Source organism: Charadrius vociferus, unplaced genomic scaffold (genome assembly GCF_000708025.1).
Source record: "Charadrius vociferus isolate BGI_N301 unplaced genomic scaffold, ASM70802v2 scaffold173, whole genome shotgun sequence".
NCBI classification, from domain to species: Eukaryota; Metazoa; Chordata; class Aves; order Charadriiformes; family Charadriidae; genus Charadrius; species Charadrius vociferus.
In genome coordinates this window covers 662,799-690,573 of record NW_009648369.1, presented here as the reverse complement: position 1 = coordinate 690,573, position 27,775 = coordinate 662,799, and the positions used below count along the sequence as shown (strand labels likewise).

Genomic DNA, 27,775 nt, shown 5'->3' with positions numbered 1-27,775 from the left:
GCAAACTTGCTGAGGGTGCACTCGACCCCACTGCCCATGTCCGCGACAAAGATGTTGAATAGTACAGGTCCCAGTACCGACCCCTGAGGAACGCCACTCGTCACTTCTCTCCACTTGGACATTGAGCCATTGACCGCAACTCTTTGAGTGCAACCATCCAGCCAGTTCTTTATCCACCGAGTGGTCCATTTGTCGAATCCATGTCTCTTCAATTTAGAGACCAGGATATCATGTGGGAAAAACAGGATATCATGTGGGAAGACCAGGATATCCCTTGTCACTATAACCAAGACCAGGATATCCCTCGTCACTATAACCCAAGCAGGGTGTGAGGTAGATTTTATCCCGTGCAGTTGCGTTGATAAGGATTCATTTTCCTTTGGAGGATGGGCCACTCTCACTTGTGAGCTGAGCAATTCCTGCAGCTCGTATCTTTACAGAGATGGGCAGTCTCTCCGTTGGTATGAACAAGGATCATCCCAGCATGGGACAGAAATACTTTGAAGGACTGTATTTATGAGGTTTTTTTGCTGTTTGCAGGGTCTCGTAAACCATCCCTGTCTATACAACCTCCTGGAAATTTGTTTGTTAAAGGTTTACTTTTTCAAAAGATGTTCACAGCCTCTTTGTGTTGGATTAATCCTTTCATCTCATGATAAGGTATCAGGGTTGGTGGGCTCAAGATATCGAGCAGAGGGAACAAATACTGCGATACAGAGCATTATATTCCACTTGAAAGAAGTGGCAACTTAAATTGAGTGCGTGCCAGATAAAGGATCCGCACTGGGTTCAAGTTACTAGCAGCAAAGGTATGTGTTAAAGTCTTAATCTTTTTTTTAATAGTCCCGGAAAGGAAGCCTAAAAATAGAGGTGCTAGAGCGTGAAGTGAGCTCCTTGGTTGTGAGTTAGCAATCTGCATTTTCTGGGGAATCTGTAATAAGAAACACTTTTAAACATGTGGGAGATTACAATGTGTCTCCATTTACACTTTTTGACGGACTGAATTCAATCATTTTGAACAGTGAGGTAGGAGGGATGGCAGCTGAGGGGCCTCGCTACCCAAACAGGCAGAAACTGGCTAAGGCCGCTAGAAAAGGAGTGTTGCTGACCTTCCTGGAACGACTGCCCTGGGGCTTGGCTGGGGTGGCAACGTGGTCAAGATTTTCCAGTGAATCAAGTATTCCAAGTAGCTGGGATGTGTCAGAGACCTGCTAGTCTGTTAGAGAGGTCTTAAGAGAGTCCTAAGTCATCCTGGAATAATTTCTGCACAAATTGGTGAGTAGGATTTGATTCAGGATCGTTTAGCCCTGTTAACATTGGAATAAATGAGATAAACCTTTTGCCCAGCAATGTCCTACACCAATATATATGTATAACTTGCGTACTTGCAGCTCAGTCTTGCAAAGCCTTACTTGCGCTAATGCAGGTATTTAAATGTAGTGGTTAAACTGAGAGATTAGTCAGCCTGTCAGTATAATCAACGGAGGGATGAGTTCGCCACCTCCCATCCCAGTAAAGTGCCTTCAATTAGGTGGTGTGAATCCAGGTATCATTTGAGATAGGGACATTCATATAAATGAATCTTAATTACATGTGTGAGAGGTGGAAAAGAGCAGACTAGTGTGTGAAATATCGTCCTTGCTGAACATTTCATGAAGCCTGATAGAAACAAACATTTAGCTTTAAAAACCTTGTGTTCTCTTGAAAGAAAAATAATCATTATTAAGTACTGGAAAGCTGCCATGAGCATCCAGCGCTGTGTATTCCCACAGTTTTTTCCAGTGCTCCCAGACTGCGCTGGTGGAAGTAGCTGCGGGGCAAGTTGCATAAGAGTGTAGGGTAGGTGCTCCGTAACATCCTCGCTGGGCTCGAACAAAACCCTGGCATTGTTTTCCATGGTGTGTATCTGCTTTTATGTGGCGTCAGGAAAGTGACTATAATTTGCTGTTGCACAAAACTGGCAGTTACTCGCAGTAGCAATTGTAGTAACACTTGAGCTCGCAGTCTTTGCTGCCTCAGGATATGTATGGAAGCAAGATGATGCATGCTACGTGTTTTTCTACCAAAAAAAAATAAAAATATACATAAACCATGCAAAGAACTTTTTTTGGTCTACAAGCCAAAGGATTTAAGGCTGATGCTGTGTGTTAGACAGATTCTGCCAGTTAAATGTACTGCTTTAAAAATACAGGGGATGTATAATACTCTCATAATTCAAAAACATCTATAAGGTTTTTCCTCAAACTTTCCACTGTGCTCAGGAAGTCTCAGCCCCAAAGGAGGATGTCTCACAGGTTATGACCATGTGAATAGAAGGATTTATAGTGAAAACAGTTTTGCTACTCTGTTCATAGATCCTTGGATTTCAAGTTTGTTAGTGTAGCCTGGCTTCTTGTATAAGCCAGGACCTGTACAACAGGAACCAATGGTCCCTGCATCAAGTTCTGGATCTTGAACTAAGTTGTATTTTTGATCAGTAAATATTAATCTGCATTCATCTGTATAGAACTGAAGGGCATTAAGCACTGTAGCTATCTTATATGGTGTTGCTTACTCCTGATCTTCATTCTGATGCTATCGATAACCTGTCCTTATGCAGGGTTTCCACTTTGGGCATCTCATAGGATCCTGGGAGTTGCCACACTAAGTCAACCATGTGACCAGGCGAAGTCACTGCCTTTAATGGCAGAGGTTATAGACTGCTTTCTGATGACATTCCTCAGCTCGTGTTATCAAGGCACTGCTATCTTTTTGGAAAAAAAATTCTAGCCCCTTGTCTAGTTCTCTGCTGTTTGATTACTGAGAGGAAAAGCTGATGAACTGATAAAGAACTAGCATGCACTGTTGGATAAGTAGCACTTAGATAAAAAGAAAATATTTTTTTACAGAGCATATTTTTGCTGCTGTAATTACAAACATTTTTAATTAGACAAGGAGAACAGACGGGAAGCATCTCCTGCCAGCAGACACTAAGACAAACTATGGAGGAACATCCGAGGATATGCTGGTTTTGGTTTTTCTTTTAATTCTTTTTTTTTTTCTGGATCACTTTTCTGATGCCTTGCAGGTCACCAGTGGTCTGTGAACTACAGGATGGGTGATATTGCTTCAGAGATGGGCACAGGAAATCCCTTAAACATCTGTCTTGATGAGTAGTCTCAGAGGAGAAATTATGTTCCTAACGCTTTGTCCTGGCCTGAGGACACTCTTGGAATATAATGGTTGGATTGTATGAGGCTAGTTGTTGGCTCTCATGCTGAAGCATGAGTCTTTTTACTTTTTATTCAAATATTTGGGCAGTGCAGTGTAGGTGTGGATGTTCTTACTTTCCCTGGTACCTTCCTCTCCTGCCTGGGCTCCTGCTTCGCTGCCATCTCTCTCCCGTCCCTGGTGGAAGTTGGTGTGGATTCTCATAGAATCATAGAATGGTTTGGGTTGGAAGGGACATTAAAGATCATCCAGTTCCAACCCCCCTGCCATGGGCAGGGACACCTCCCACTAGACCAGGTTGCTCAAAGCCCCATCCAACCTGACCTCGAACACTTCCAGAGATGGGGCAGCCACAGCTTCTCTGGGCAATCCGTGCCTGTGCCTCACCATCCGCATAGTGAAGAGTTTCTTTTTAACATCTAATCTAAATCTACCCTCTTTCAGTTTAAAACCGTTACCCCTCATGTTTCAGGGCCTCTAGCTCTTTACTCCATCCCTTTCTCCTTATTTTATCCTGGATATCCATGCCCTGGCTATCATTTAGGTGTCTCACAGTACCACGTAATACCTAGCCACTGCCTTCGGGTAGGTGATAATGAAGACCTCCAAGGGCCTCTCTCCCCGGCAGTGCTTGTATACCTTTCACTGAAGTTTAAGGGAGTCCCGTTTTACAGAATCAGTTGCTGTGACTCAGCTGATTCCAGGTAACTTGGAGGGCTGCAACCCCTCGGGTGTGTGCTGGCATCCTGAGCACAGAGACTCTCCTCCCTTGCTGGCGAGCGATTCTTCGCATGAGCAATGTCCTGGCTCCGGATCAGCCACACTTGAGCACACAATGCTTACTGCTCTGTCAGCATCCTCCTGGGAGACATGTATTGTGTCACATACTTTCCTGAAAAATAGATAAGCTGCAAAAAAACCTTTCTGCCAAGCTCTATAGCCTAAATAAGTCAAGGGCAACAGTTCTGGACTATAAAAGTAATTTAAAATAGTAAAGTCTTGCAGTGTTAAATGTTTGATTAAAATGACCGAACATGATGAGAAAATACAGGAGTTGTGTTAAAATCTGAAAATTAGCATTACTCTGCTTTGATCCAAAGTGGAGTGCATATACTTAGAGCATTGCATAAAATTGCAGTCTGTAATAAAAGTCTTTTCCAAAGAGACCAACAAACTAGTATTCTCTATAATGCCTAAGAAATCCATACATGAGCTGGCTGTGTTGCAAAATACAAATGCAAGTTTGTGATAGATGCAGTCCAAATAGGGGGAACAGGGAAGACCAGAAAAATGCATCTGACTTCCTTATTAATTTTATTCTCCTTTTTGTGCTGTTCTTTGTATTGTGTCTTCCTCTTCACTAATGAAGAGCCCAGGCCCCACTCTCACACATCCTTGTGTGCTGCAGAAAAAAGGAAACCCAAAACTGACTCTCGGACTCTCCTGCTGTAGCCTTCCTAGTCTGGGAGACCGGCGTCTTCTCCCAGGTGCTGTCGGTCCCTGCTTGGCACCCTGGTAGTTATTAGGTTTTTTTTTACTGCTCCACCTGCTGCCATGTCTGGAATTGAGGCTACATGATTGAATGGTTAGATTCTGACCATGCTCAGCATGTAAATAAAGGGAAAGTTGCTTAATTCAGCAGAGTTGAACTCACTCCATATGCAAGCGCCGAGTCAGGTTCCTGTTCCTGCAGAGACCTTGCTGATAGTAGTTACCCATGGTTCTAGCAGCAGCACCTGGAGGTGACACTAATGGTTTGATCCAGACCCATCTCATTTCCCTAAAATACACTACTGCTGCTCAGGTGCATGAAGATGTTGTCATAGTCTCTGATCCTGATGGAGATTAGATGCAGCCAGAGAGGTCCTACAACTCCAGCTGGCAGAAGGTCCCATGAGGGATGTAGCTAAGCATGCTGGAATTTGGACAAGCCTCAGCTCGAGTCTCATCCTCCTAAAGATGCATTATCTTGTGAAAATGGAGAACTCTACTGATTTTGGGAGCAGGCAGAAATCTAGCAGATGAAAGTAACTCTTCGTATTTGCAGGTATCTCTTACAAGGCTTTCTTCCTTTTGATCCATTTTTCTTTCCAAATAGAACATGTAGGGAGCAGACTGGTGCATGCGATGCTTTCCACTGTGCCCTTTGGAGACCAAAAGCCACATCAAGCAGGAGATTTATGAGTTGCTGGCAATAGATGCTTCATATTCTCTTATTATATTTAAGATGATGAAAGAGGAGCAACTAACTTTCATGGCTATGAAAGCAGGAGGAAAACTGCCTGTGGATAGATCAAGCACATGCATCATTGGATGGAAATTAAGGCGTTTGTAGCTTCAAATCCTGATTTGAAAAGTTCAAGATAGAAGAAAAATATCTGAGTAAAAGATGTGAAGCAGTTTGTAAGATTTTAACTCAGATACACTCAGGAGAATAAATCCAAAGGTAACATTATGATTCATTAACTATCCCTAATTAGGCTCCTAAATTTAAGTAGACAGAATCTCCCCTGGAGGCTTTCAAAGGCACCCGCCTTTCACTGTTGATGATACAGGGAGCTTAGGAACGTAGCTTATTTAAGGGGGACTTCTTCATTAGGTACCTACAGGGCATGCATTGGTTGAGTTCTCAGATTAGGCGAACTGGATCTTTTAATAAGAGTATTGCATTTCTGGACAGGCAGAAATAGAAAGAATCGGGGAAAGGTGTTCTGTAGCCCTGTGCAAGGCGGGGAGAGGTTGGTGGGGAGCAGTGCTGGTGTCTGTCTCTGCCCTGTGGAGGGTCTCAGTTGGAGGTGCATCATGATATCTTCATCTCCTGAAGCCTCTGTCCTGGTCTGAGGACATCACAGAGCAATATACCTGCGAGAGATTTCACTGGGAGGAACGGTGAGACTGAGCTAATTTGTGTTGCATGGGCTTTGTTTCTGGACTGGAGTCGCTTCCAGTTCTGAATTCAATTCTTTGATTGCAGCTGCGTGAGGAAAGGATGAACGTCTCCTTTTCCATGGAGGCCAAACAAGATAAAAGGTTGTCTGTGTTATATTTATATTCTTATTGCACAACCTTGCTGTAGTTAGCTGCTGTCAGAAGATGCAGTAAAGGGCAAAGCATCTGGGCTGCCTCAGGAATAGTCTTGGCAGAGGGCTCTGAAAGTTTGTATGAGTTGTGTCAGGCATCCCAGCTTGTACCGCTTCCCACCAGCCCAAAAATCACCAGCAGAAGAGACAGATTCCTGCTTCCGGCAGTGTCTGGAGGGAGGGGCAGGGGGGGAGGGCTCTGGTGCAGGCTGTGGGTTCAGGGAGGTGTAGGTGGCTTTGCTTATGACAGGGCTATTTTCCCAGACATTCTCACTTGATTTCTGCGTGGTACTTGGAAGTGGACTTACTGTAATTGGCATGAGTCACTTCCTTGTTATTGGTGGTTTGGAACCTCCGTGCACAGAAAACACGCCTGCAGCAGGCTGAGTAACTCCCTCTTTCTCTTGGGTTTTGCATTCAGTTTCAGTATTGCAGACTATATCGATGCTGGGCGAAAAAAATTCCTGTTTTAAAATGACTGCAGGAGATGGAAAGCTGAGGTCTTCACCGCTTGTGTTCATTAACCCTCTGCTCTGGGTTTTTTTTTGTGTGACAGAAGATTTTGCGTGGCAGTCTGTTGATCAAATCCCAGCTTTCAGACTTACGTTCTGTTGCACAAAGCCCCTTCACGTCTCCTGCTGTCTCCTGGGACACTTTACACTTTCTGTGTAAACTGTATTATTTAAAAAACCTATATATAAATCCCCCAAAACTATACTTTTACTCTAAATATGATACAGGATGCCCAGAAGTACGATAGGGCCTTGCAGCCAACGCATGGATTTGATGTGCAGTGTACTCAGCCTTTTATATGTGGATGCCCAGGCTATCTCGCTGCTCACGGAGGCATTTGAGAGCTCTAGGATCTCATGATCTCCTATCAAGTCATTATACCTGTATCTGACCAAAAAGTTCCTGTGTGAGATGAAGGGGAAATGCCTGGTGGCAGGGCAGAAATTGGAGGTAGGCTTTGACTCTGGAACCCCCAACATAAGAAAGACATGGACCTGTTGGAGCGAGTCCAGAGGAGGGACACGGAGATGATCAGAGGGCTGGAGCACCTCTCCTTTGAAGACAGGCTGAGAGAGCTGGGGTTGTTCAGCCTGGAGAAGAGAAGGCTTGGGGGAGACCTTACAGCAGCCTTTCAGTACTTATAGGGGGCCTACAGGAAAGATGGGGAGGGACTCTTTATCTGGGAGTGTAGTGATAGGATGAGGGGTGACAGTTTTAAACTGAAAGAGGGTAGTTTTAGATTAGATATTAGGAAGAAATTCTTTACTGTCAGGGTGGTGAGGTTGCCCCAGAGAATTTGCGGATGCCCCATCCCTGGAGGTGTTAAAGGCCAGGTTGGATGAGGCTTTGAGCAACCTGGTCTAGTGGGAGGTGTCCCATGGCAGGGGGGTTGGAACTGGATGATGTTTCAAGGTCCCTTCCAACCCAAACTGTTCTGTGATTCTATGATGTCTACATGACACACGTGATCATGAGAAAAGGTAAAACCTTGTGCCATATGATGCAAATGGAGTTTATTCACTTGAAAGGGGCACATCCAGCATTGAGTTAGATGGGGCACAGGCACCTGGAAAAGGTTTCAACTTGCTCCTTTGCCACGTCTGAGACCCTTGGGAAGAAGTCAAGGGGGCAGGCTGTGGCTCAATTTACTTTTGTTAATCAAATTAACATCTACCACCCCCACGTTTCTAGCTACACAGTGGTGTTACTGTTGTCACCGGGTGCAGAGCCTTCTTATGTATGGGATTTTTCCTTCTTGCTCTGTGATTATATTGTGATACATTGTGGTCTGACACAGACAAAATCCATTAATTTAATAGATATTGTTGACTGACTGCTTAGCAAATTTAGGATTTACAGCACATAAACCACTTTTAATTCTGCAATCTACAAGTGCCATATACCTTACCTATGTGCTAAGGAATTGCTTTCTTGTAACAGTTCAGAAACATGAATGATTCTATTTCTGGCTGGATCTGTGCATTTTCAAGTCTCAAACAAAAATCCTTCAGAGCTGCTACCTCTAAAAACCTGCAGTAGTTTATATTGGGTGTTTACTCACAGTAGGATTTTTTTTTTATTATTTTAAAAATATGTTGAGCATCAACAGTTCCTGGCCCCAACCTGCCCGGATAAAAGGCTTGGTTGTAATTTTCATCGGTGAGGGAGTCATGTTTTGTTCAAATTGCACTCTGCTTCAGGCATTCACAGGAGGATTTGCTGAAGGTTCTGCGGATCTGCTTTAATCATACTGAGATTTCAGAGTAAACCTTATGGGCTGGAAATGCACAAGCGACTATATAGCAGAGGACTGGAGAATGACAAAACCCCAGTCTGTATGTTTTTAAGACTGAGCTTTCATTGATCTCCCCTCCAGCTGACTGATCTGTATAGGCAGTGAAGATGGAGGTCGGGGGATAATTTGGTTCTGGGTGTCGAAGTCTTTAAGCACATTTAGGACTGAGTAAGCATCAGGAAGCACCAAATGATCAAATTAGCAAAGAGAAGGGATGGTTTGAGTGCGAAGCTGAAATACAGGGAGCCTGAATTTGTTTCCTTTCTTTGGCACAGGCTCCCTCTGTGAGATTGGACAAATCATTTTGACATTTAAATGCTTTCAAAACTCTGTCCCCGAGCCAGCTCACATCTGTAAAATTTGGGGCCTATAGCAGTCAAATATTTTGATTAGGGGAATAATATATGTGCTTAAATTGAATCACTCAGCAGCATATTGAAATAGAATTCCTCAGAAAGAGCAATATTCCTCTGCAAAATAATCTCTTGTGACAATTAGCCAAAGCCCCAGAACTGGAGTGTTTAAAACTAAATAGATCAAAATAGTAGAAAACACGCAGCAAGTGATCTCGATGAACAAAGTGGCAAGGTATCGCCTGGCCTTTTCCATCTCTTAGCAACATAATTCAGAATTTTGCTGCTTGTAGCCACAGTAACGTTTTCTTTTCATCAGCCCTCAGTTTTCTGGCCACACAAGAGAGTGCTTGTGTGAAAATCCCAGCAGAAGGAGTCTCCACCGAGTACAAACAAGGATACTGTCAGCAGCACCAGCATGTGTCTTTTCACAGTGTCCTGCTGGTTGCTTGTACCCGAATTGGATGGTTCTGCTCTGGCAGTGAGAGCACACTCCAGCTTTGATATTCCTTTGCTCCATCCCTGCAGGGGGCGAAGCTGCCAGGCAGTGATGGTGAGGTCCTGTTGTGGGATTGATACCATTAATTCATTGCAAATGGGTAATGCAGGTCTTGGGTTGGGAACTGGTATAAATTATTGCTAGCGTGATGTTGATTCAGACAGATGAGCGGTGGGAGCTGGAAGCTGGGACACACAGAGATTATATAAAAACTTGAAAGCCTGTAATGGCAGAGGAGTGAACCTGCTGATCGAGGAGCTCCCTTGCAGGTTTGTAACCTGGAACCACCTTCTGCAGGTGCCTTCATGGCGTGTCACATCCACGATGACACTTTGCTCTCCAGATCAAGTCCTGGCTCATGCCGAGTCCATGCGGTGGTGCCTGTGTTGGACCATGGAGTGGGTGTTAGAGCATGGCTTGCCATCCAGACAGTTACATCTCTGCCTGTGCTGCTCAGCTGACCAGCCCAAGTTAGCAGAGAATTTTATCATTTGGATAAATACCCACATCTCAATGCTGACTGCTACCCCCAGAGGTCCCCAGAACAACTCATCTCCTCTCTTCCAGATGATCCCAGCTCATTTCTTATATGCATTTTAAGGTGCAGGCCTCCTGACTGTCAGATGTGTTAACCCTTTGATTGAAGGCCTGTTTCTTCCCCTCTTGTCCACATATATCACTTGTTCTGCTGACTGAGTTGCTTTAACTTCTCCGCTCGACTGAACGGATCAGGCCAAGTGCCAACCCTTCCCTGCCAGGATTTCTGTGCTTAATGCTGAGATAAGACTAAAATCCCAGGTACTTTTTTTTTTTTTTTCTGCTGGTTTTAGTCATAAATAACTTTTCTTGACACTTTGCTTCAGTTCATGCCATGCTTTGTGTCAGACGCACTCCTCTCTAGAGAATTTAAGGAGGGTATTTCAAAGGAACCAGATGTTTAATCTTTCTTGTGGAGTTGGCTGCCACACAGAAGCTAACTGGAAATTGTGAGGTGTTTTGCACTTGAGAAAGCCTTACTGTCTTTCTAAATCAAGCTATCTAAGCTGTGTATTGGTTTAGCATCGTATAAACTAGAAGAAGAACAGACTTGCTGCGTGCCGTCACTCTATTTACTCTTTGCCAAGATAGGCCTTTCCTGGCAAAATGTCCTCAAGATGTTTATGAAATCCACAGAGAAAAATGGTCCTTTGAAATGGAAAAGGCCAAGGTTCATGTGCTGTAGACATCCTCTGTTGCACTAAGTTGCTTCCAGAGTTCTGAAGGGGTTTAGCTGCTGACGTGAAGACAAGCACCTCTTAGGATTTTTGAAAGTACCAAAATGCATGCTAATCACAGATGTTAAGCACATGCCTGCTTTGGGGAATCTCTCTTCATAACCACCTGCCTTTCTAGGCACCAAATGCCTACTTGATAGTCATCTCAATTCCTCAGCCATCCTGAAGGCATAGCAGCACAACCCTACCCCGTTAAGGTGCTGTGACAATAAACAGTCTGTATGAATGCTTCCCTCTGAATACTTTTCCATCTCTACTCTTCCTTGGGATGCTGTTGACCAGTTGCTGACTGATTTAGCTATGTTTTGCTTTACCCTGACTCCTCTCCCGGTCCCGTAAGTAGCATTCGTAGCAGTGGTGGCACAGATGCCAAGGTGGAAAACCCATAGCTCAATTTCCTAAGTGTCCTTAGGAAAAGATGGTGTTTCTTTTCCCCACTTGGCTCAAATGTTTAAGTGTCTGGTGGCATCACCTTTTTGAAGAAAGATGCAGGTCCACCCAGCCTGAGTTGGGCCCCAGGAATAACCATGAATAGTGGGAGGTGAAAGGAGATGTTTATGAAGAAGACGCAGTCTGAAACGTGAAAGACTAGTCAAAACCTGCTAAAAAAATTGTCTTTGTGTTCCTTTTGCTTCATTTTCTTCCTTGGATGCATATCAACAGATTACTGGGATGCAGTTTGGATGAAAAGTGTGTAAAGGAAAACTGACTTGTGTCTTTTAAATGCTTTCCAGGTCCTCAGCCTGAGATATAGCAAAAGGGGTCTTTATTTTTGGAGGGTGCTGAGCCCTATGCCCTCTGAATATCATCACCCTTTGGGTGCCTCAAATTTGGCACCCAGAATGGCAGTTCTCCCTGATGGTGTGCATTGCGGGATAATCTCTGTTCTACCCGCCTCCTCCCCAGACTTTCTGGTATTTCTCTGGCACAGGTATCCCCCGTGCCTCTGCCTAGTTGCTAACAGGGGTTGCGTTTCTTTCGCTGCCTCCCCATCCGAGGACAGTTGCCAATTCAGGTTTCAGTAGAAACTGCTGTGCCAGCTCTTTGATATTCAGAAGCTGTGGGGTTTTTATGTCTGTTCCCTGACCTAGCATGACTCTACTAATAATGGGAGAACTTCATTGCTGATATCTTGGCAGCCTAATATAGGAGGTCAGTCAGTAAATATAGTTACAATTTTCTTTGTCTCAGCAAAGACAGTAAGTCGAACACAATGTAAACAAGGTGGTTGGATCACTTCCCCCACCAGTAATATCTGCAGTTATGCAGGCAAATTTAATGGGCGTGATTAAATCTCCTGCTCCAGCTTGGCAGCTGATTAGCTGCAGGGGGCAGGCAGGAATTTCCTTTCTGTTCCAGGGCTGGACTCTTTCCAAGTCCTACTTCATGCTTGTGCCAAGGATCTCAAAGTGCTTTGCATTTTTAATTGCGCTTCTTCACGCCCCTGTGAAGAGTGGCAATGAGAGATAGCATGATCGGCAACAGGGCGGTGGGGAAACTGAGGCACGAGGAGGTGGCAGCCTGCTTGGGAGCAGAGAGGCAGTTGCCATTAGACGTGGTGAAAGGAGAGCTGAGCATCCCAGAAATCTTCTCCTGGGGTTTCTGTGGGTCTGCTGAACTTGTGCTTTTTTCTCAGTGGTCTGTGTCTTTAACGCACTAAAGTCTTGGTTGTCGGCAGGGTTAAAATGGTGCCTTTATGTGTATATTAGCATACAGTCACTGACTGGGGAAAATATATCTTTCTCCTCTGGAAATTTTAATCTCTTTATTTTTGTCTTTCATCACTCTATTCCTCTAATTTTTGAGCAGAACGGCCTGTATATGTGTTTCTTCTCTTTGTATGGAAAAGCACTTTGCTCTGAAATAGCCTCAGGTGTTGGCCGTGGCTGAGGCAGAGAACTGGTTCAGCTCCGTAAATGACATGCTGCTGTGTCCCTGCAGGGCAAATTAGTGAATTTACTGTGTGGATTCACCTTCAGTGGGTGTACACTGAGGTAGCTACACTGACTTTGTTTTCTTTACCTGGATGTACAGCTGAAGAGCTGGCCCTGCGACATCAAGGCAGAGGAAATACTCTCTGTACTAAGGCATGCTTTGGACCAAAGAACAGACCGTAGATGTCCTGACAAAACTGTCCCGTATTAACCTACCTCACCTGCATATTGCTAACACTGTGGCTGATGAAACACGGAGAACAGCAAGGATTAGCTGAGTCTTCACTCTCTTTCTCAGGATGGTGGGAATGCGCCTTTCCCAGCGTAGCTAAAGCCTAAAGGCCAATGGGGAACAGTGTATTTTAGATCTCACTGGGTGGGGAGGGTTTCTTACAGGTGAAGTTTCTTACTTGTGTGGTGGATAATTTAAGCTTTATGGTTTCACATGCACAGCATCCTCCAGGGGCTGGTTTTGTGAATCCAGAGTGGACAGAAATGTCTGATGTGCAGTATTGAGCCAGCAATTTGATGGCTGCAGAGAGGCAGTGGTTCAGGCGTGCCCGATAGTCCCCGTTGATATGTGGCGTCCTGCTCTCATGGTAGGAGCAGAGGTGTCTAGCTGAAGAGCTGTGAAACTTGGGGCTGAGGCCAAAGCCTGGCTTACTAGGCATTTCTGTTTCTAAGATGTGTGTCTAAATAAGATGTCTTAGTCTGATCCTTAGCCTAGTCTCAAAGCTTAATTGTAAATAAACAATATCTTAATTGCTTTATAGTTTCCAGCGTTCTTTCATTCAATGTCTCTGTGCTGGCATTTGGAGAGCATTCATCATAGTGGTAAATGAGTGTGTGTTTGGTCTGCACATGGTATAATTAAGTATCAGCTGAGCCCATAGCATAATGTGATAATTCTCATTCTGACCATCTGAAATAAATCACTCTAACAACCGTGTTCTTCTTACTCCTCTCTTTCAGTTCCCAAGAAGCTTCTGCATGAAACCCAGCCAAGACCAACCAATTACCAAGGATTTCAGAAGCCACATTTTCCACTGAGGCCAAGAGTGTTTGATCCCAATGTTATAGAGGACGGCGTGTTCCTTTCTGATGTCTCTCCTTCCAACATAGGGCGTGCTCTCCCAGGTAGCTATGGCTTTGTGACCTTGGCCCAAACCTAACTGCGCTGTGGTAACTGTTCCTTCTCTCTCCCCTTATCTGGGTCTCTGTATTGTTCCCAAACCCCATCCATGTCACAGTCAGAAAGAGAAGCTTCAAGGCATGACCAACGACGGACTAAAGTGAACCGTGAAGCTCACACCAGGTTTCTTGAAATAGCCGTCATGGCCATGCATGTCAAAACTCATCACAGAAAGACTTTGCAGACCTGTCTAATAGAGTGGCAAAGAAAAAACAGGGCAGACATGGTAGATCTGCCTCACAGGGGACAGAGAAGCTTTCAACCAAGCTTTGAAATATGATGCTATTGTCATAAAATGCAAAGTCAAGAGATATGAATGAAGTCAAATCCTAGCTATCTACAGGGATAGGTGAGTAGGAGGAAGGGATGCTGTATGAATAAAGGAGAGGCACAGGTGAACACGTATTGGGTTAGTCAGTGGTTTTGCATTGTGTTTCCCAACACGCAGGAGATGGTGTATGACATACTGCTCCTGAAATTCCCACCCTGTGCTCCCAGACATCCAGCTCCTGAGTGAGTATGGGCATTGTGGGTATTGTCTCTTTCTACACTCCTAGCAAAGTTAGTGCACAGCCTGGGTAATCAATCCACAGGTAACTAAGAGTCAGCAATAACATAAATGTCAGTTTGGAGGCCTTAATGAAAAATTGTCAGGGAAAAGAATTTTGAGTCAGCCTGAAACAAATTTTGTGATCCTGGTGATTCTTTTAAGCAAGAAAAAAATCCTGAACTCATTTTCATTCATCTAAACATTTCAATTCTACAAATGACACCTTTTGTTTAGTTTTCACATTGTTTATTCATTAATTTTTAAAATATGTACCACTTTTCAAACAAAGATGTCATTTTGAAATTAAGAGCTTAAAGAATGTTTCAAAAATAGCAAAAAGGAAATATTTGGACATTTCTGTAATCTCCCTTCCCATTTTATTTCTTTTATTAAAACTATTTGCTAAAGTCAGCCTGGGGTCATGAATAACCTCTCCTATGCTTAATTTGCGTTGTTGGGCAAATTTACTGCTAGCTGAAATAACTTTTCTCAAGTTTGGTGTAAAGTCACAGGGAAACAACTTGAGTGATTGGGAACAGCTAAGAAAGGGTGGTGGAGAGAAAACCAGTAGTAGGTGAGCTGATTAGGCATAGATATGTTCTTCAAAATTAGCAAGGAGGAAAGGAGATATCTTTTAGTATGATCCCAGAATGAATGGGAACTGCATAGTGTAGCAACACATGGCCCTTGTGAAATTGTGTTTGTTTGTTTTTTCCCTCCTGCGTAACCTCCATCATTTTCTGTGTTCCCTGTCTGTGCTTGTACAGTCCTGCAGATGACAAAACCAGTTCTGTGGTTTTGTGGTGCTCTTTGCCAGAGTATAGTGTATGCAGACGAGTATTCATTTAAAAACTTGTTTGATTGCATCTGTTCTTTAGACAAATCAGAAGTTAAAAAAAAATAAAATTCTTCTTACATCTCACATGAGAGGAGTTATGCCTTACTCTGTCTTCTAAATAAGCCATTATTGCCCAGCGTGGTTTACAAGGGATGCCCCATACCCAACAGAGGTGGTATCCATCTGAGCCTTTCCTGACTGATCTGGTGCACGCACATGGAAGCCCCCGCTGCAAGTATAATTTAAACCTTGGTCTTTGAGATGTCATGAATGTATCAACAGTGAGGGGCAGGTGGATTGTCGCTAACTCGGAACTGGACATGTGAGAGAGCATGGTGCAGAACCCCCAGGTTCTTATCCTGCCAGCTCGGTGCAGCTGCAGTCCAGCCACATTGACTAGACTTTAATGCAGAGTTGTAGAAAACTCTCAAAGACCTAACAGGAACCTGGAGGCACCTAACTCAGCAGTCCTCTTCACAATGAGATATATGGTTATGAAATATATATGAGATTATATCCTGGTGGTGCCCTTCCTTTTCATTGATTGTAAAGGGGTTTTAGATTAACTAGTTCAGAGCCAGACTCAGTAGACAGATATCTTGGGCAGGATTCAGTTACCCCCACATAAACATGTCATTTGAGATGACCTGGGGTGTTTACCTGGCTTCTAGATGCTGCCCTAGAAGGGTGAGTTTCCCCTACATCCTTTCTCATACCTGCCATCTCTCCATGGATGTCCTCCTGACCCTGGGGTTTCTTAGATGTCTGTGTATGAGCAAATACATAAGCTTCAAGTGTCTGCTCTGGGGAGAGCTGAATGACTCCAGGATCTGTCAACTAATAGCAGGATTCAGTTGCCCCAGTTTAGATGCATAGTGCTACTTGAGATGCTCTGAAGTATCCAGGACATCTTCAGGAGAAATGAAAAATTTACCCTGCTTCCATGGATTTCTTTGCAGGAACAGTGGTAGAGAAAAATCCAACCACTTGTACAGACATAGATTTACCAGACAGGGAGAAAAAATGAAAGATTAGAGGGCACGTTGGTATTTCTGGTGCCTACATCGGACTTAAAAGATTTTCCAAAGCTTTGCTATTCATTTCCTGCTGCATGTGCCCTGGTCCCTCTGTGCCCCAGTGCCTCCATTTGTACAACTGATCTTCAGTGATCTCCATTCTCCTAAGGCAAGAGGTTCTTGGGATATTTTCCCTTTTGGATTGGGGACTCAGGCACCCGTGTTGGAAAACTTTGCTTCAGGGCCAGTCATTAACACCTTGTTAGCTTGTAATGTGTGGCTTTCCCAAGGCCATGCAGCTGTTCAACATCAGAGGTGCAACTGTGCCCACGTTCCTTGGGGCTGATCCCTTACAGTGACACCTGGACATCACTCCCCTCTGCTTCCCCTCCGAGGCAGATTAGGAGTTGGCATCACTGCATGCATGTTCATGCCCTCAGTCCCTCTCCATCCTGTATTACCTGTTCTTTTTGACACCCCTCAATTTCTGTTACTGCTTCCTTGGGCTGAGCTGCTTCCTAGCACGCACAGCGAGAAGCAGAACGTGAGGTCTCATGCTGGTGGGTTTGCAGGGAAAGGAGATGGATGGGACAGCCAGCAAACAGACTGTCTCACGTCGTGGCTGCTGTCAGAGTGCCTTTGCTTGCATGGCACTGACGGCATTACTGGAGAGGGACCCGATAGCTTCTTGAATTCAATACCTGCGGATAAGTTGCAGCCAGGTGCAAGTCTGTGATTTTTACGGTGTGCTGCTTGCTTTTGGACAGAACCAGACACCCAGGGAAAGGAGCCTGGAAAACTGTAATGACTACAGTTAAATAATGCCGTGGATGATGGAGCTGGATCCTGTGCACTGACTTTTTCGGCTGTTTAAAACACTTAGGGGTTTGTGACTGGTGGGGGTGTCTGCCCATAGATCAAGGTACAGGGAGCACTCAGCAGCGAGCTGATAAGGTCTGAAAGGGTCTCTTTAAGCCACCTAGAATTAGCTGCCTCTTTAGCCCCAGTCTTCAACAAATAAAATCAAATCATTAACCCATATTCACTCACCTATCCAAAGGGGAAATGGTGTCTGGGTGAAACACAATACAAGCAGGCTTCTGAAGGAAGTCGTAAACTCAGGTCTGCCCTTCCCCGAGAAGGCTGGAGTGAAAGCACGTCTGTTTGCCAGGTGTGGATGGATCACTACAGTGAGACACCGGCAGAGGGTTGCCGGCTCTGCCTGTGTTTTCTAGTCCTTATTACAAGCTTAGCTGAACCTACAGTTGATAAAGGCTCCTTTGATTTACATAAGAGAAAAGAAACCTGATTGTATATTTGCTGTAGTGTGGGTGGGTGTGTCTGAGTGGTGACATGAAAGAGCAGGAGTCGGGGGAGAGAAGATGCTGCCTGGGTGCAGACAGGGTATGTTCTCAGCTGAAGCGACCTGAGAAGGTTTAGTTGTCTCCCAGAAAGGGACAAATTTGGATGGATGGCTGTTGAGCGGCTCCAGATTTCTGAATGCAGATGCTGACACGGTGGGGATAGGGCAGGGCAGGGCTGGGGCACGTGCCTCATTCCTCATTCCCTTTCTGTTTCAAAGCAGAGAAGAAGAAAGGGAGATCGGCCAGCTTCTACCCTCTAGACAACACCCCCTTCCTGCTTCCCGTGGATGAGACACAACCGCTGGCGCCCGACAGCAGCATGGAGCCCGTGGGCGTTAGCACAGAGATGGCACTGCTCAGCAACATCCTAGCAGCGTATGCCTTTGTCACAGGTAGGTCTTACTGCTGCCATCCCTCTGGGGAAGCCCTTTGTAGACCCTCCATCGAGCCTACATTTCACAGACACCTAGGGTTCAACCTGCCTCTTTGAACTGTTTATATTTTTCATTCGTCTCTCAGCAAATTCTCCCTTGAAAGACCTGACCAGGGCAGCTCCAACAGACAGTATATAGCAGGGTTTATTGTGCTCTGCTTTCCCCTGGATTTGCTCTCATATGAAGTTAAATACAATGTAATCTTACATGTGGTATTATTCCTAATGCTCCGTTTTCCTGGAGATCAAAGCCTGGCTCATTAGGGAGGCAAGCTTGTTGTCCTGTAATTTGGAAAATAAGCAGCACTCAGATCATTACCCTGCTTAAGAGAATTTGGCTTATCTTCAGTAGAAGTGTGAAGATGAAGTAACTTGAGAGTCTGCTTAATTGTGTATTTAAATCTAGTTTAGAGTAAAATTTCCTTGGATCACAGTTTATCTTTCACCCACGTGTATCTTTCAAGTAGCAGGAGAGCAGTCTTCTAGTAAGATTCACTTTAAAAGTGGAAATAAAGATTGTGTGCCCTACTGAGTGCCTGGGGTCAGTACTATTGATAGCAAAAATTACAGCAGACAGGTGACATAGTGCAAATGATTCCCAGCCCACAACTGCATGAGGTACCATGCCAGCAGCAGGGATTCAGAGTTAGAGGAACTAACCCCAAAATAAGGAGGAGCATTGGCTGCATAGCATCAGATGCACTAATTCAGCGTATTTTAGGCCAATCTCTGCTGCTTTCCCCAGAAGGAGGGCCCCGATTTCTGCGTAACTAGCCTCCTGAGGCAGGACATGCTGTTTGTGGTCACTTTTTCTTATGGGATTGCAGGGTGTTCTCCATTTGTTTAATGAAAAGTTTTTATGCTTATTACCTTGCAATGGTTATTGCCGAGAAATATGACCTTGCTAGTAACATTAATGCGTTGCTCTTTTACTACATGCTGTTAATAATTCTGCGCACTGCGGTCAGTCGGCCCGTACCACTGTAATGCAATTATGCTATTCTGTAGCATTGAGGTCTATGTAACTAAAACTCCAATATTTCATGTGTTTTTCATGTCTGTGTGCCATTCAGTCTTGCTAATTCATTAAATACTAACACATTTTTGGTGCTATGTTCTTGCTCTTGCAAGTATTTGGATTTGAAACAACTAAGTTGGGCTTTGCATTTTGGAATCACTGAGTAGATTAGTAAGAGCGTTCCTGCACATTTAGTGGAGGGTCCTTCTAAAAGCACCATAAATGGTGAATCCAAAGTTCTGCCCTTCTACACATCTAATGGTGGCATCAGGTTCCATCTTTTCATGACATCATTTAGAAGCAGGAAGCTTAAGTGGAATTAGAAGTGTTCTTCACAAAAGATAGCTGGGTAGGATATATTTTTTCTTGCATGTGCTTCTCTAAGGAAAGATTAGAACAAGCAAACTTTAAAGGAGTGTTCTGTCTATCACACATCTGTCCCCTCTTACCTACAGCTGGCGTTTTTTGACATGCAAATGCCTGCATTCCCAACCTTACTATAAAATAAAATACTGTTAATATTATTTTCCCCATCTGAACAGTAATGGGCAGCAGAAGGTTGTAGGATTCATGGTCAGGGACAGTTGGGGCTAGGATTCAGGGCTGCTGCTGATGCCCCATGGACTTTGCTTCCGTTTACCACAGCAGGACTCTTTGACCCTGCATTCGTTTCGTAGGGCACAAGGCTTTGATTCATCCCCTTTCACAAGGTGTCAGTCTTGGCAGGAGCCTCTATATTTTACTGTAGCACAAATAATAAATAAGGCTGGCTTTAACTGTCTTGTTGCTGTGGGATTTGCTTGCAGTCTCATGATCTGGTCTCCTTGTGATGTGCTCACATACACTGGATGTCAAATAGTTAAAACTGAGGCCTCACGACTTTGGTTTCCAGTGATGAGTTCAGGAGCTGGTTGGTCATGTTTTCCAGTGCACATAACCATGGCTGTTAGATGAATTTTAGTCTCAATGATCATAGAATCATAGAATAGTTTGGGTTGGAAGGGACCTTTAAAGTGACCTAGTCCAACCCCACCCTGCAATGAGCAGGTACTTCTTCAACTAGATCAGGTTGCTCAGAGCCCCGTCCAACCTGACCTTGAATGTTTCCAGGGATGGGGCATCTACCACCTCTCTGGGCAACCTGGGCCAGTGTTTCACCACCCTCAGTGTAAAAAAATGTCTTCCTTATACCTAGTCTAAATCTTCCCTCTTTTAGTTTAAAGCCATTACCCCTTGTCCTATCACAACAGGCCCCGCTAAAAAGTTTGTCCCCATCTTTCCTGTAGGCCCCCTTTAAGTACTGAAAGGCTGCAATAAGGTGTCCCCGGAGCCTTCTCTTCTCCAGGCTGAACAACCCCAACTCTCTCAGCCTGTGATATATATGTTCAGTTCATTATTTTTAAAAAGTAATTGATGGCTGCCCTGTGTGTTGAAACAGCAGATGCCCTAAACCATCTTTATCTGCTGCATGTAATTTAGCCCTCTGCTTTTAGCGGAGAGGATGGATTTGGTATGATTTATTTTGTTATACATGAATATGGAGAGGTTTTAGATTATGAGTTCAAAGACAAGCTGTCTCAGAGGGCAAAAATATCATCTGCACAAAACTAGAGCACTGCAATGGCATCCCCCTTCATATTACAGATTTTGAGCAGCAGAACAGTTGGAAATTTTTGTGCTTGCTTGAGTTTGGGACCCTGAAGGCGGCTTAAGCCGCAGCAGCTGTTGATGTCTATAGAGGAACCATTATAGTGGCTCAGGAGAGGCAGGGTATTGTGCGACTGGGGAGGGCTGGTTCTGGTTCACACATCTTCCCACCACTCCTGACCACCAAAGGGAAACATTAGTTGAAGAACTTCTCTGTTTCATAACACTCAAAGTGTCCCTCAGGTAAACTCTGCAGACTGAAAGTGATGTATTCAGGGCTTTCCTGTGCTGATGAGTTGGCTCAAAACAGGACTTGGCAAGAAAAATATGTAAATAGTTGGGGGCAATGTATAAAGATGTTTTTTCTGTTGGGGCAGAGGGTAGTGTATACCCTCAGAGCCACTCCAGAAAAAAAGAAGCTACGGGCACTTGGTATTTCATGGGTAAATTGCATGCTTGAAAGGACGATCCACTCTACTATTCCTACCCCTTGGCAGTGGGATGTCTCTTACTGTGGGGAGCGCATCCACAAATCGCTGGTAGCCCTTCTGTGCTCAGTGGCGTTCACATTTTCTGCACAAAACGGTGAGTTTGGGTGTGCAGCTGCAGACAAAGAGACTGCAGGCTTGGTCACTTGCACTGTTGGCACACACAGAGTCTTGAAGTGCACAGAGAAGCGCTGATATTAGTGAAAGCCTCTGTGCGCAATTGCACCATCTTTTTGACTGATGTTCCCATGTAAAAGTTAGGAACATTCCTATTGAGGAGTGAGAATTCACAGCACAGCAGGAAGCAAAGCCTCTTGGCAGGAGTGTTGGTTTTCACCATCAAATCTGTTTGCAGCTATGATCGTGGTTAGGAGTATCAAAGCCAGTTAGGTGTTACTCTTGCCCCAGCTTCCAGAACCTTGAAAACAACATTTCTTCAGAAATAGGGTGGAGTGAACAATGTCAATGAGGAGCGAATTTATCAGCTCATCAAACAAATAAATATTATTTAGACTTCAGTCCTGCAACAGACTCAGGGATGCCCTTAATTTTAAAGCTGATTTTCTTTATAGAATTAGGTTTTTAATTGAATGCAATCTCTGCCTGCAAGCCTCAGATCTGTCATTTGTTGTGGACCAAAACCTGTCTGAGTGTTTGGAAAGACTTCACCAGTCTCAGTGACAGCTGGAGCTGTCTTTGCAGTCACAGTCTACCGGCAAGACCAGAACCATCCCTGGTGCATATATAAATATTAAACGTTCTAATTTTATCAGAGCACTTCCAGTGCCTTTCTTTGGATAGGGAACTTACTCCAGTTTTGTTGTTGCATTCAGGCTGAAGTAACTGGAGGGAAACCTCCACAAATCCCTGTTTTATTCTTCTTCCACAAGCAAAGCTTTGCTGCCAAGTTATTAACAAGGGGCTTCCAAAAAACAACCCGGGGGAGATCATTCCAACTTTTAGACTGCTTGGCCTGAGCCTTATTAATAAGGGGCTCCTGGAGAGCTTCCTCTGTTCTACCCGGGGATTTCGGCAGCCTGTGGGGCTGACTGTAAATTCCCTAGAAGATATTAGTCCTACTGTTTGCCTGGCCATGCTTAATGCTGAACCTTTTACTGGGGCCCTCGGAAATTTTCCTCCCCACTGAGGTTTCTGAATGCATGAAGCCATCACAGGAAGCCAGCAGCGCTAATGCCTAGATTGGTTTTTATTTATTGAAACAATTTATTATAATAGCAATAACAACCTTGGCCTGGGGCATTTCCTGGGGAATTAATGGCAGTCTGGGCTGATGCTCCCAGCAGATTGTTAGCCCTCAGGAAACAGGCTCCGTAATTGCTGCTGGTTTGGTTGGAAAAACAAAACAAAATGTGTTTCTAATTTTTGGCCAGTTTGAGCGCCTAGAAAATGGTGGCTTTTGTATAGAGGGTTATAAAGAGCATATATCTTTTGTCTGCATGGATTAAATTCAGGCTTGAATCAGTGACATTTTCATCAATGCTTTCAGTCCAGAAAGAGAAATACCAGGAAGGGGAAAGGTAACCCCAGCTAAAGGGATTGACAGCAACTGGATCCTGCTAAAAGTTTAGGAGAAAAACATAGCTCTGAGCTGTCACCCACAGCAGTGGAAGAAAAAGCTACAGTGGTCAAAATCTGTGTGTTGAAGGGCATAACAGGACACACACACATACACATGAATGCATATCAAAATTAGATTAAGTCCTGCTACTGATGTACATACACTTTTAAAGAGGTTGTTTTTCAAATATGAAGAGGGTTTTGAAGACCTCAGTGTTGGAATGATGAATCTGAGCCACCTTTGAGTTTTTGGAAGACGCTGGGCATCCATTTGCTAAAAAGGATGCCCCTTTTTAGTCTTGCAAGGAGAACGTGCAATGGGGGAGGCTCTCAAAGTCACTAATCAACTGTCAAGCCCTCAAATCTAGGCTATTGCTGACTTGGCTACTTCAACTGAGAAAAAGCAGACCCCGTGGTTTTTAGCTTAAGTTGCTCTCTCTGCTGTGAAAAAAAAGAGATGTTGCTGTGCAAGTGGGTTGTCCGTATGATAAATGCCAAGACTGCAGTTGAACGTCGGGTTACAGCTCAGTGAGGAAGTCCAGACAGTGTTGACAGAGTAGCTGTAGGAGCTCATAAATGCCACTGGAGCCCACAGATTCAATTACAGCCATTGTACTGCATGAAGGGCTATACATACAAGCACAAGCCGGGGATGAAAAATCATTGCTTAAGTAGCCATCAAGGTGCAGCTTGCTCATGGATACAGTAGCACAGAAAAAGGAGTGTGGAGGAGAAAGAAAAAGCAGGACATGGACAAAAACAGGGCAAGAGAAACCGCGTGTGTCTGCATCTCAGGCTCCAATCTAAGGGTTTATTTGAGTTGCTTTCAAAGAGTGAGCAGTGGAACTAATGCAACCAAATCAAGCCCATGTGCGTGCAGGAAAGCAGTGGTTGGGAAAGTGGCACCCTCTCAGCCAGCCAGAACAGAGGCAGACTGGACGAAATGTCTTCCCGGACAAACAGATCAGTGCTGCTCATTTGTTCTTCTCACACTCCAGCACTCTGGGTGTCCTCCTTAGGACTACTTGCAAAGAAAAAATTGCAATTACTGTCCCGACTTATACTGCACGTGGAGGTAAAAGCACTATTGGGTGGTGATTCTGCTTTTCCTGAGGTGTTTGAATCTCTGGAATTTAGGACACTTTACTGTTTGCACAGTACCCGATGGGCAGTAGCTTTGCTACTGCCAGGGCTGCAGTTTTAGTTCGAGTTCTGCCCCTTGAGTTTAGAGTTACCGCTAACTCATTGGAGCCAGGATTTCACTCGGCCAGATTGCTACAAGAGCCATGGGCACATCCTTCATACCTGCTCTGGTATCTTCTCTTTTACCTTTGGATTTTTGCTGTCTCATGCTTGTAAAAGTATCTTAGCTTAAAACTTCTGGTTTTGTTCTCACTTAACTTTCCAACTACTGCTCCATTTCTTTCCTCTTTCTTTCTTTCTTTCTTTCTTTTTTTTTTTTTTTGGACTTATTGAATGCATCTGGTGCAGTTTTCTCCTCTTTTTTTCTTTTTTTTTTTTGTATTTTCTTTTCAACGTGTTTTTCCCATGCCATCCACACCAACTACTAGCAACAGTCTCATGTTTTATTAGCCAAATTTCAGAATATCATGACATCTTTCTCCACCTTGGCTTGTCAGTCAACTTTGAGTTGTTTGGTTGGAGAGGAGTGACGAGCACAAAGGCATTTTGTCCCTGTAACTGTTCCACAAGCATGTCCAGGCATTGAACCACACATTGCCTTGAACCACGCACAAGTCAGTGTTTGGGCTCTGACCACAAAATCAGAGAATAATTTAGGCTGGAAGGGGCCTCCAGGGGTCACTTGGTCCAACCCCCTACTCAGAACATGGCTAACTTCAAATTTAGAGCCAGCTTTGAAGCTAGGCTAGGGTCCTGTCCTGTTGAGTTTTGAGTACCTCCAAATGGTTTCCAGTTCATCTTCTGCAAACTTTGCTTTAAGGAAATCAGCTGGAGAGGGCAGTTTCTAAAAGCACAGTGGGGGGAAGTGAATGTAGGGCAGAGCCTTTTAGTTACAGAGATCTTTCAGGGCCGAATATCAGGCTCTCAGCTGGTGGGAATTGTTAAAGCTCAGTCACTGAGCTCAAGGGAATAAGACTCATCTGAGGAACTGACTCCATCCTTGAACTCAGGACTCCCAACAGACACAGCAGAGTAGGGCTGGCCTTGACACTTCTTCTTGGTTCACCTTCACCCATTCAGTGATAAACTGAGATGATTCAGCCCAGGGGAACTGCAGTAATAACATTTATCATAATTACGCTTCTAAGTAGTCCCATGAACAACAACAACAACAAAAAGGTAGTAAATAAACGAGATGACCTAGTTTAAAAGGCACTGTGGATCCTTTGGAGTCGTGTTATATCACCTCTGAAATGTGGCTATGCAGGATTCATCCTGTCCGTGCCCTGACTCCAGCTATGCTTGTGTAGCACAGGCATACCTTTTGGTGGTCTGGGCGGAAAGCCAGCACACTTGCCTTAGATAAGTAAATGAAACCTATGAATAAATAATACACATTTTTTCATGCTGCAAGGCTTCCCTTTTCAGCTGGGCCACAGCGCAGAGAGCATGTAAAGCCTTGTGATCATCTTTATTCCTCGTACAATGATAATGGATGTGACAGAGAGATGCACTTAGCTGCTGCTGGGTGTGCAGCACCCTGGTGTCAACCCCGCTCGCGCAGCCACCGGGATTAGCATTTAATTCTGCGGGCTGCTCCTTCCACTTCCAGACAACTCCAAGACATGACTGCAGCAAACCCACATTCTGCATGTGGGCAAATGCCTTGGCAGCAAATCCACCATTTAAATTCCCCTTCCTGATTTCCCTGGGGGTTGGAGGCAAACAAGGGCATGGAATTAAAGCAACCATTAGAAACTCTGCCCCACCAGAGACCCTGGCTGGTATGTGAACCAAGGAGCTGTGTGGGTTTTGTTCTTTTAAGGGTTGTTCTTGATAACCATTTCATAGAATTATAGAATAGTTTGAGTTGGAAGGGACCTTTAAAGGTCATCTAGTCCAACCCCCCTGCAATGAGCAGGGACATCTTCAACTAGGTCAGGTTGCTCAGAGCCCTGTCCAACCTGACCTTGAATGTTTCCAGGGATGGGGCATCTACCCTGGACAACCTGTGCCAGTGTTTCACCACCCTCAGTGTAAAAAATGTCTTCCTTATACCTAGTCTAAATCTTCCCTCTTTTAGTTTAAAGCTATTACCCCTTGTCCTATCACAACAGGCCCCGCTAAAAAGTTTGTCCCCTTTCCCCTTTCAGAAAACCCCGAGCGGGCTGCTCTGTATTTCGTCTCTGGAGTGTGCATTGGACTTGTCTTGACCCTGCTTGCTCTGGTGCTAAGGGTGTCCTGCCGAACTGACTGCAAACGCTCCTCCGTCAAAAAACCCCCTCGGGAGCGGGAGAGCGACAGCGACAGCAGTGACAGCGACGACGATTCGGACACCACTTCGGACCTGTCGGCCCGCAGGCACCGCAGGTTCGAGAGGACTTTGAACATGAACGTCTTCACTTCGGCGGAGGAGCTAGAGCGAGCTCAGCGGCTGGAGGAGCGGGAACGCATCATCCGGGAGATCTGGATGAACGGCCAGCCGGACATCCCAGGGACCAGGAGCCTCAACCGTTACTACTAAGCGATGGGGAGTCCCACCGTCCTGCCCTGCACCCTGGGGCTCCTCCACACGCGATAGAGGAGAGAGAGGGAAGGAATTACGTGGGTGTCTCCCCTTTTCCTTTCAGGCGTGCTACCTGAAGCAGTGTGGATGGACAGCAATAAAGCTTTCCCCGTCTCCTTCTCCCTGACATATTGCTATCACCCCTCTTCATGGACACTTTCTGGTTACAACAGAGGTGGTTACCAACTTCATTTCTTAGTAGCAGGCAGGAAGATAACAGTCATAGTCCTCCCGTGTGGGACATGGAATTTGGCAGGCTGTGGTATGAGTGCTCCTCACTTGGCTGGGGAGAGAAGTTGTCCAGCTATCGGTGTGCATTTAGGATTTTTTTGGTTTCCCTTTCCTGAGGACTGTGGGAGAACTGTGAACAAAACAACAAATCTGGAAGGATGATTTGGGAAGGGAGGGGGAGGTGCATCCTGACTGATTGTCTTGTGACTTCAGAAGCCATGAGATTAACCTAATTAAAACCCAACGGCAAATATGACTTGTTAAGAACTGGGGGATTGGGGGGGAGGGGGATTCTTCCATCGTGAAATCATCTCGGTGCTTGGATGTTTGCCATAGTGTATTCAGTTATTTATGGCTGTCTTTTCATCTTCCTTTTCAATGGGAACATTATTTTTTTTTTACTGACACCTCAGGGATAAAATCCTATTATTTTTTTGAGTCTGTTCTCCCTGCTGGCTCCTGTCGAACACAACCCAACCCACCTCCAACAGTGAAATTATGGTAATATAAGAGATGTGTCAGTGACTGGTGAGAAGTTAACAACCTCAAAGAGGTTGAAAAGGGTTTTCTTTTGGTTTGTTTTAAATATATATATATATATTTGAAGATGCTGCACAGGAATGTGCCTTATTCTTTTTTTGTTGTTAAACTACAGTTTTCCTATGGATAGCAATGCACAATGTTTTATATATTTTATTAAAAAAATAAAAAAAAATAAAAGTTCTATGTTTACCAGAGGAAAATGGAGGCAGAAGAAGCCACATTTGACAACAGAATGGGTAATAAATGCCAAATAAACTCTGGTTTTCTTCAATACATTTGAATTTGCATCCTCAATTTTGGCATAGGTGTTGCTCAAGGGAGATGCTTTGGAAGAGCAGCACACCTTGCAGGCAATCAAGGCTGACGTCTTCTGCATGCAGGAACCTGGAGGCACTTTTTCCTTTGGCTGCAGCCCATCAGTCTACCTCTGTGTTGCACATGGGCAGGAGCAGCTGAGCAATGTGTTGGTTCTCAAGGGGCTATCCCAAAGCCTACCTGAATCAAGGGAAA

At 44.6% G+C, this 27,775-nt stretch overlaps 1 protein-coding gene across 1 annotated transcript in view; it reads left to right on the top strand.

The window, feature by feature from the left end:
• The window catches only part of LOC104286681 (protein eva-1 homolog C-like), a 216,205-nt gene extending 189,756 nt beyond the window's left edge, over positions 1 to 26,449 (top strand). Inside the window, exons 6-8 of the mRNA XM_009885299.1 lie at positions 13,631 to 13,795; positions 17,837 to 18,010; positions 26,079 to 26,449. Of these exons, the coding sequence (XP_009883601.1) occupies positions 13,631 to 13,795; positions 17,837 to 18,010; positions 26,079 to 26,449 (710 nt within the window). The remainder of the gene's footprint in view (positions 1 to 13,630; positions 13,796 to 17,836; positions 18,011 to 26,078) is intronic.
• Positions 26,450 to 27,775: the final 1,326 nt, after the last annotated feature.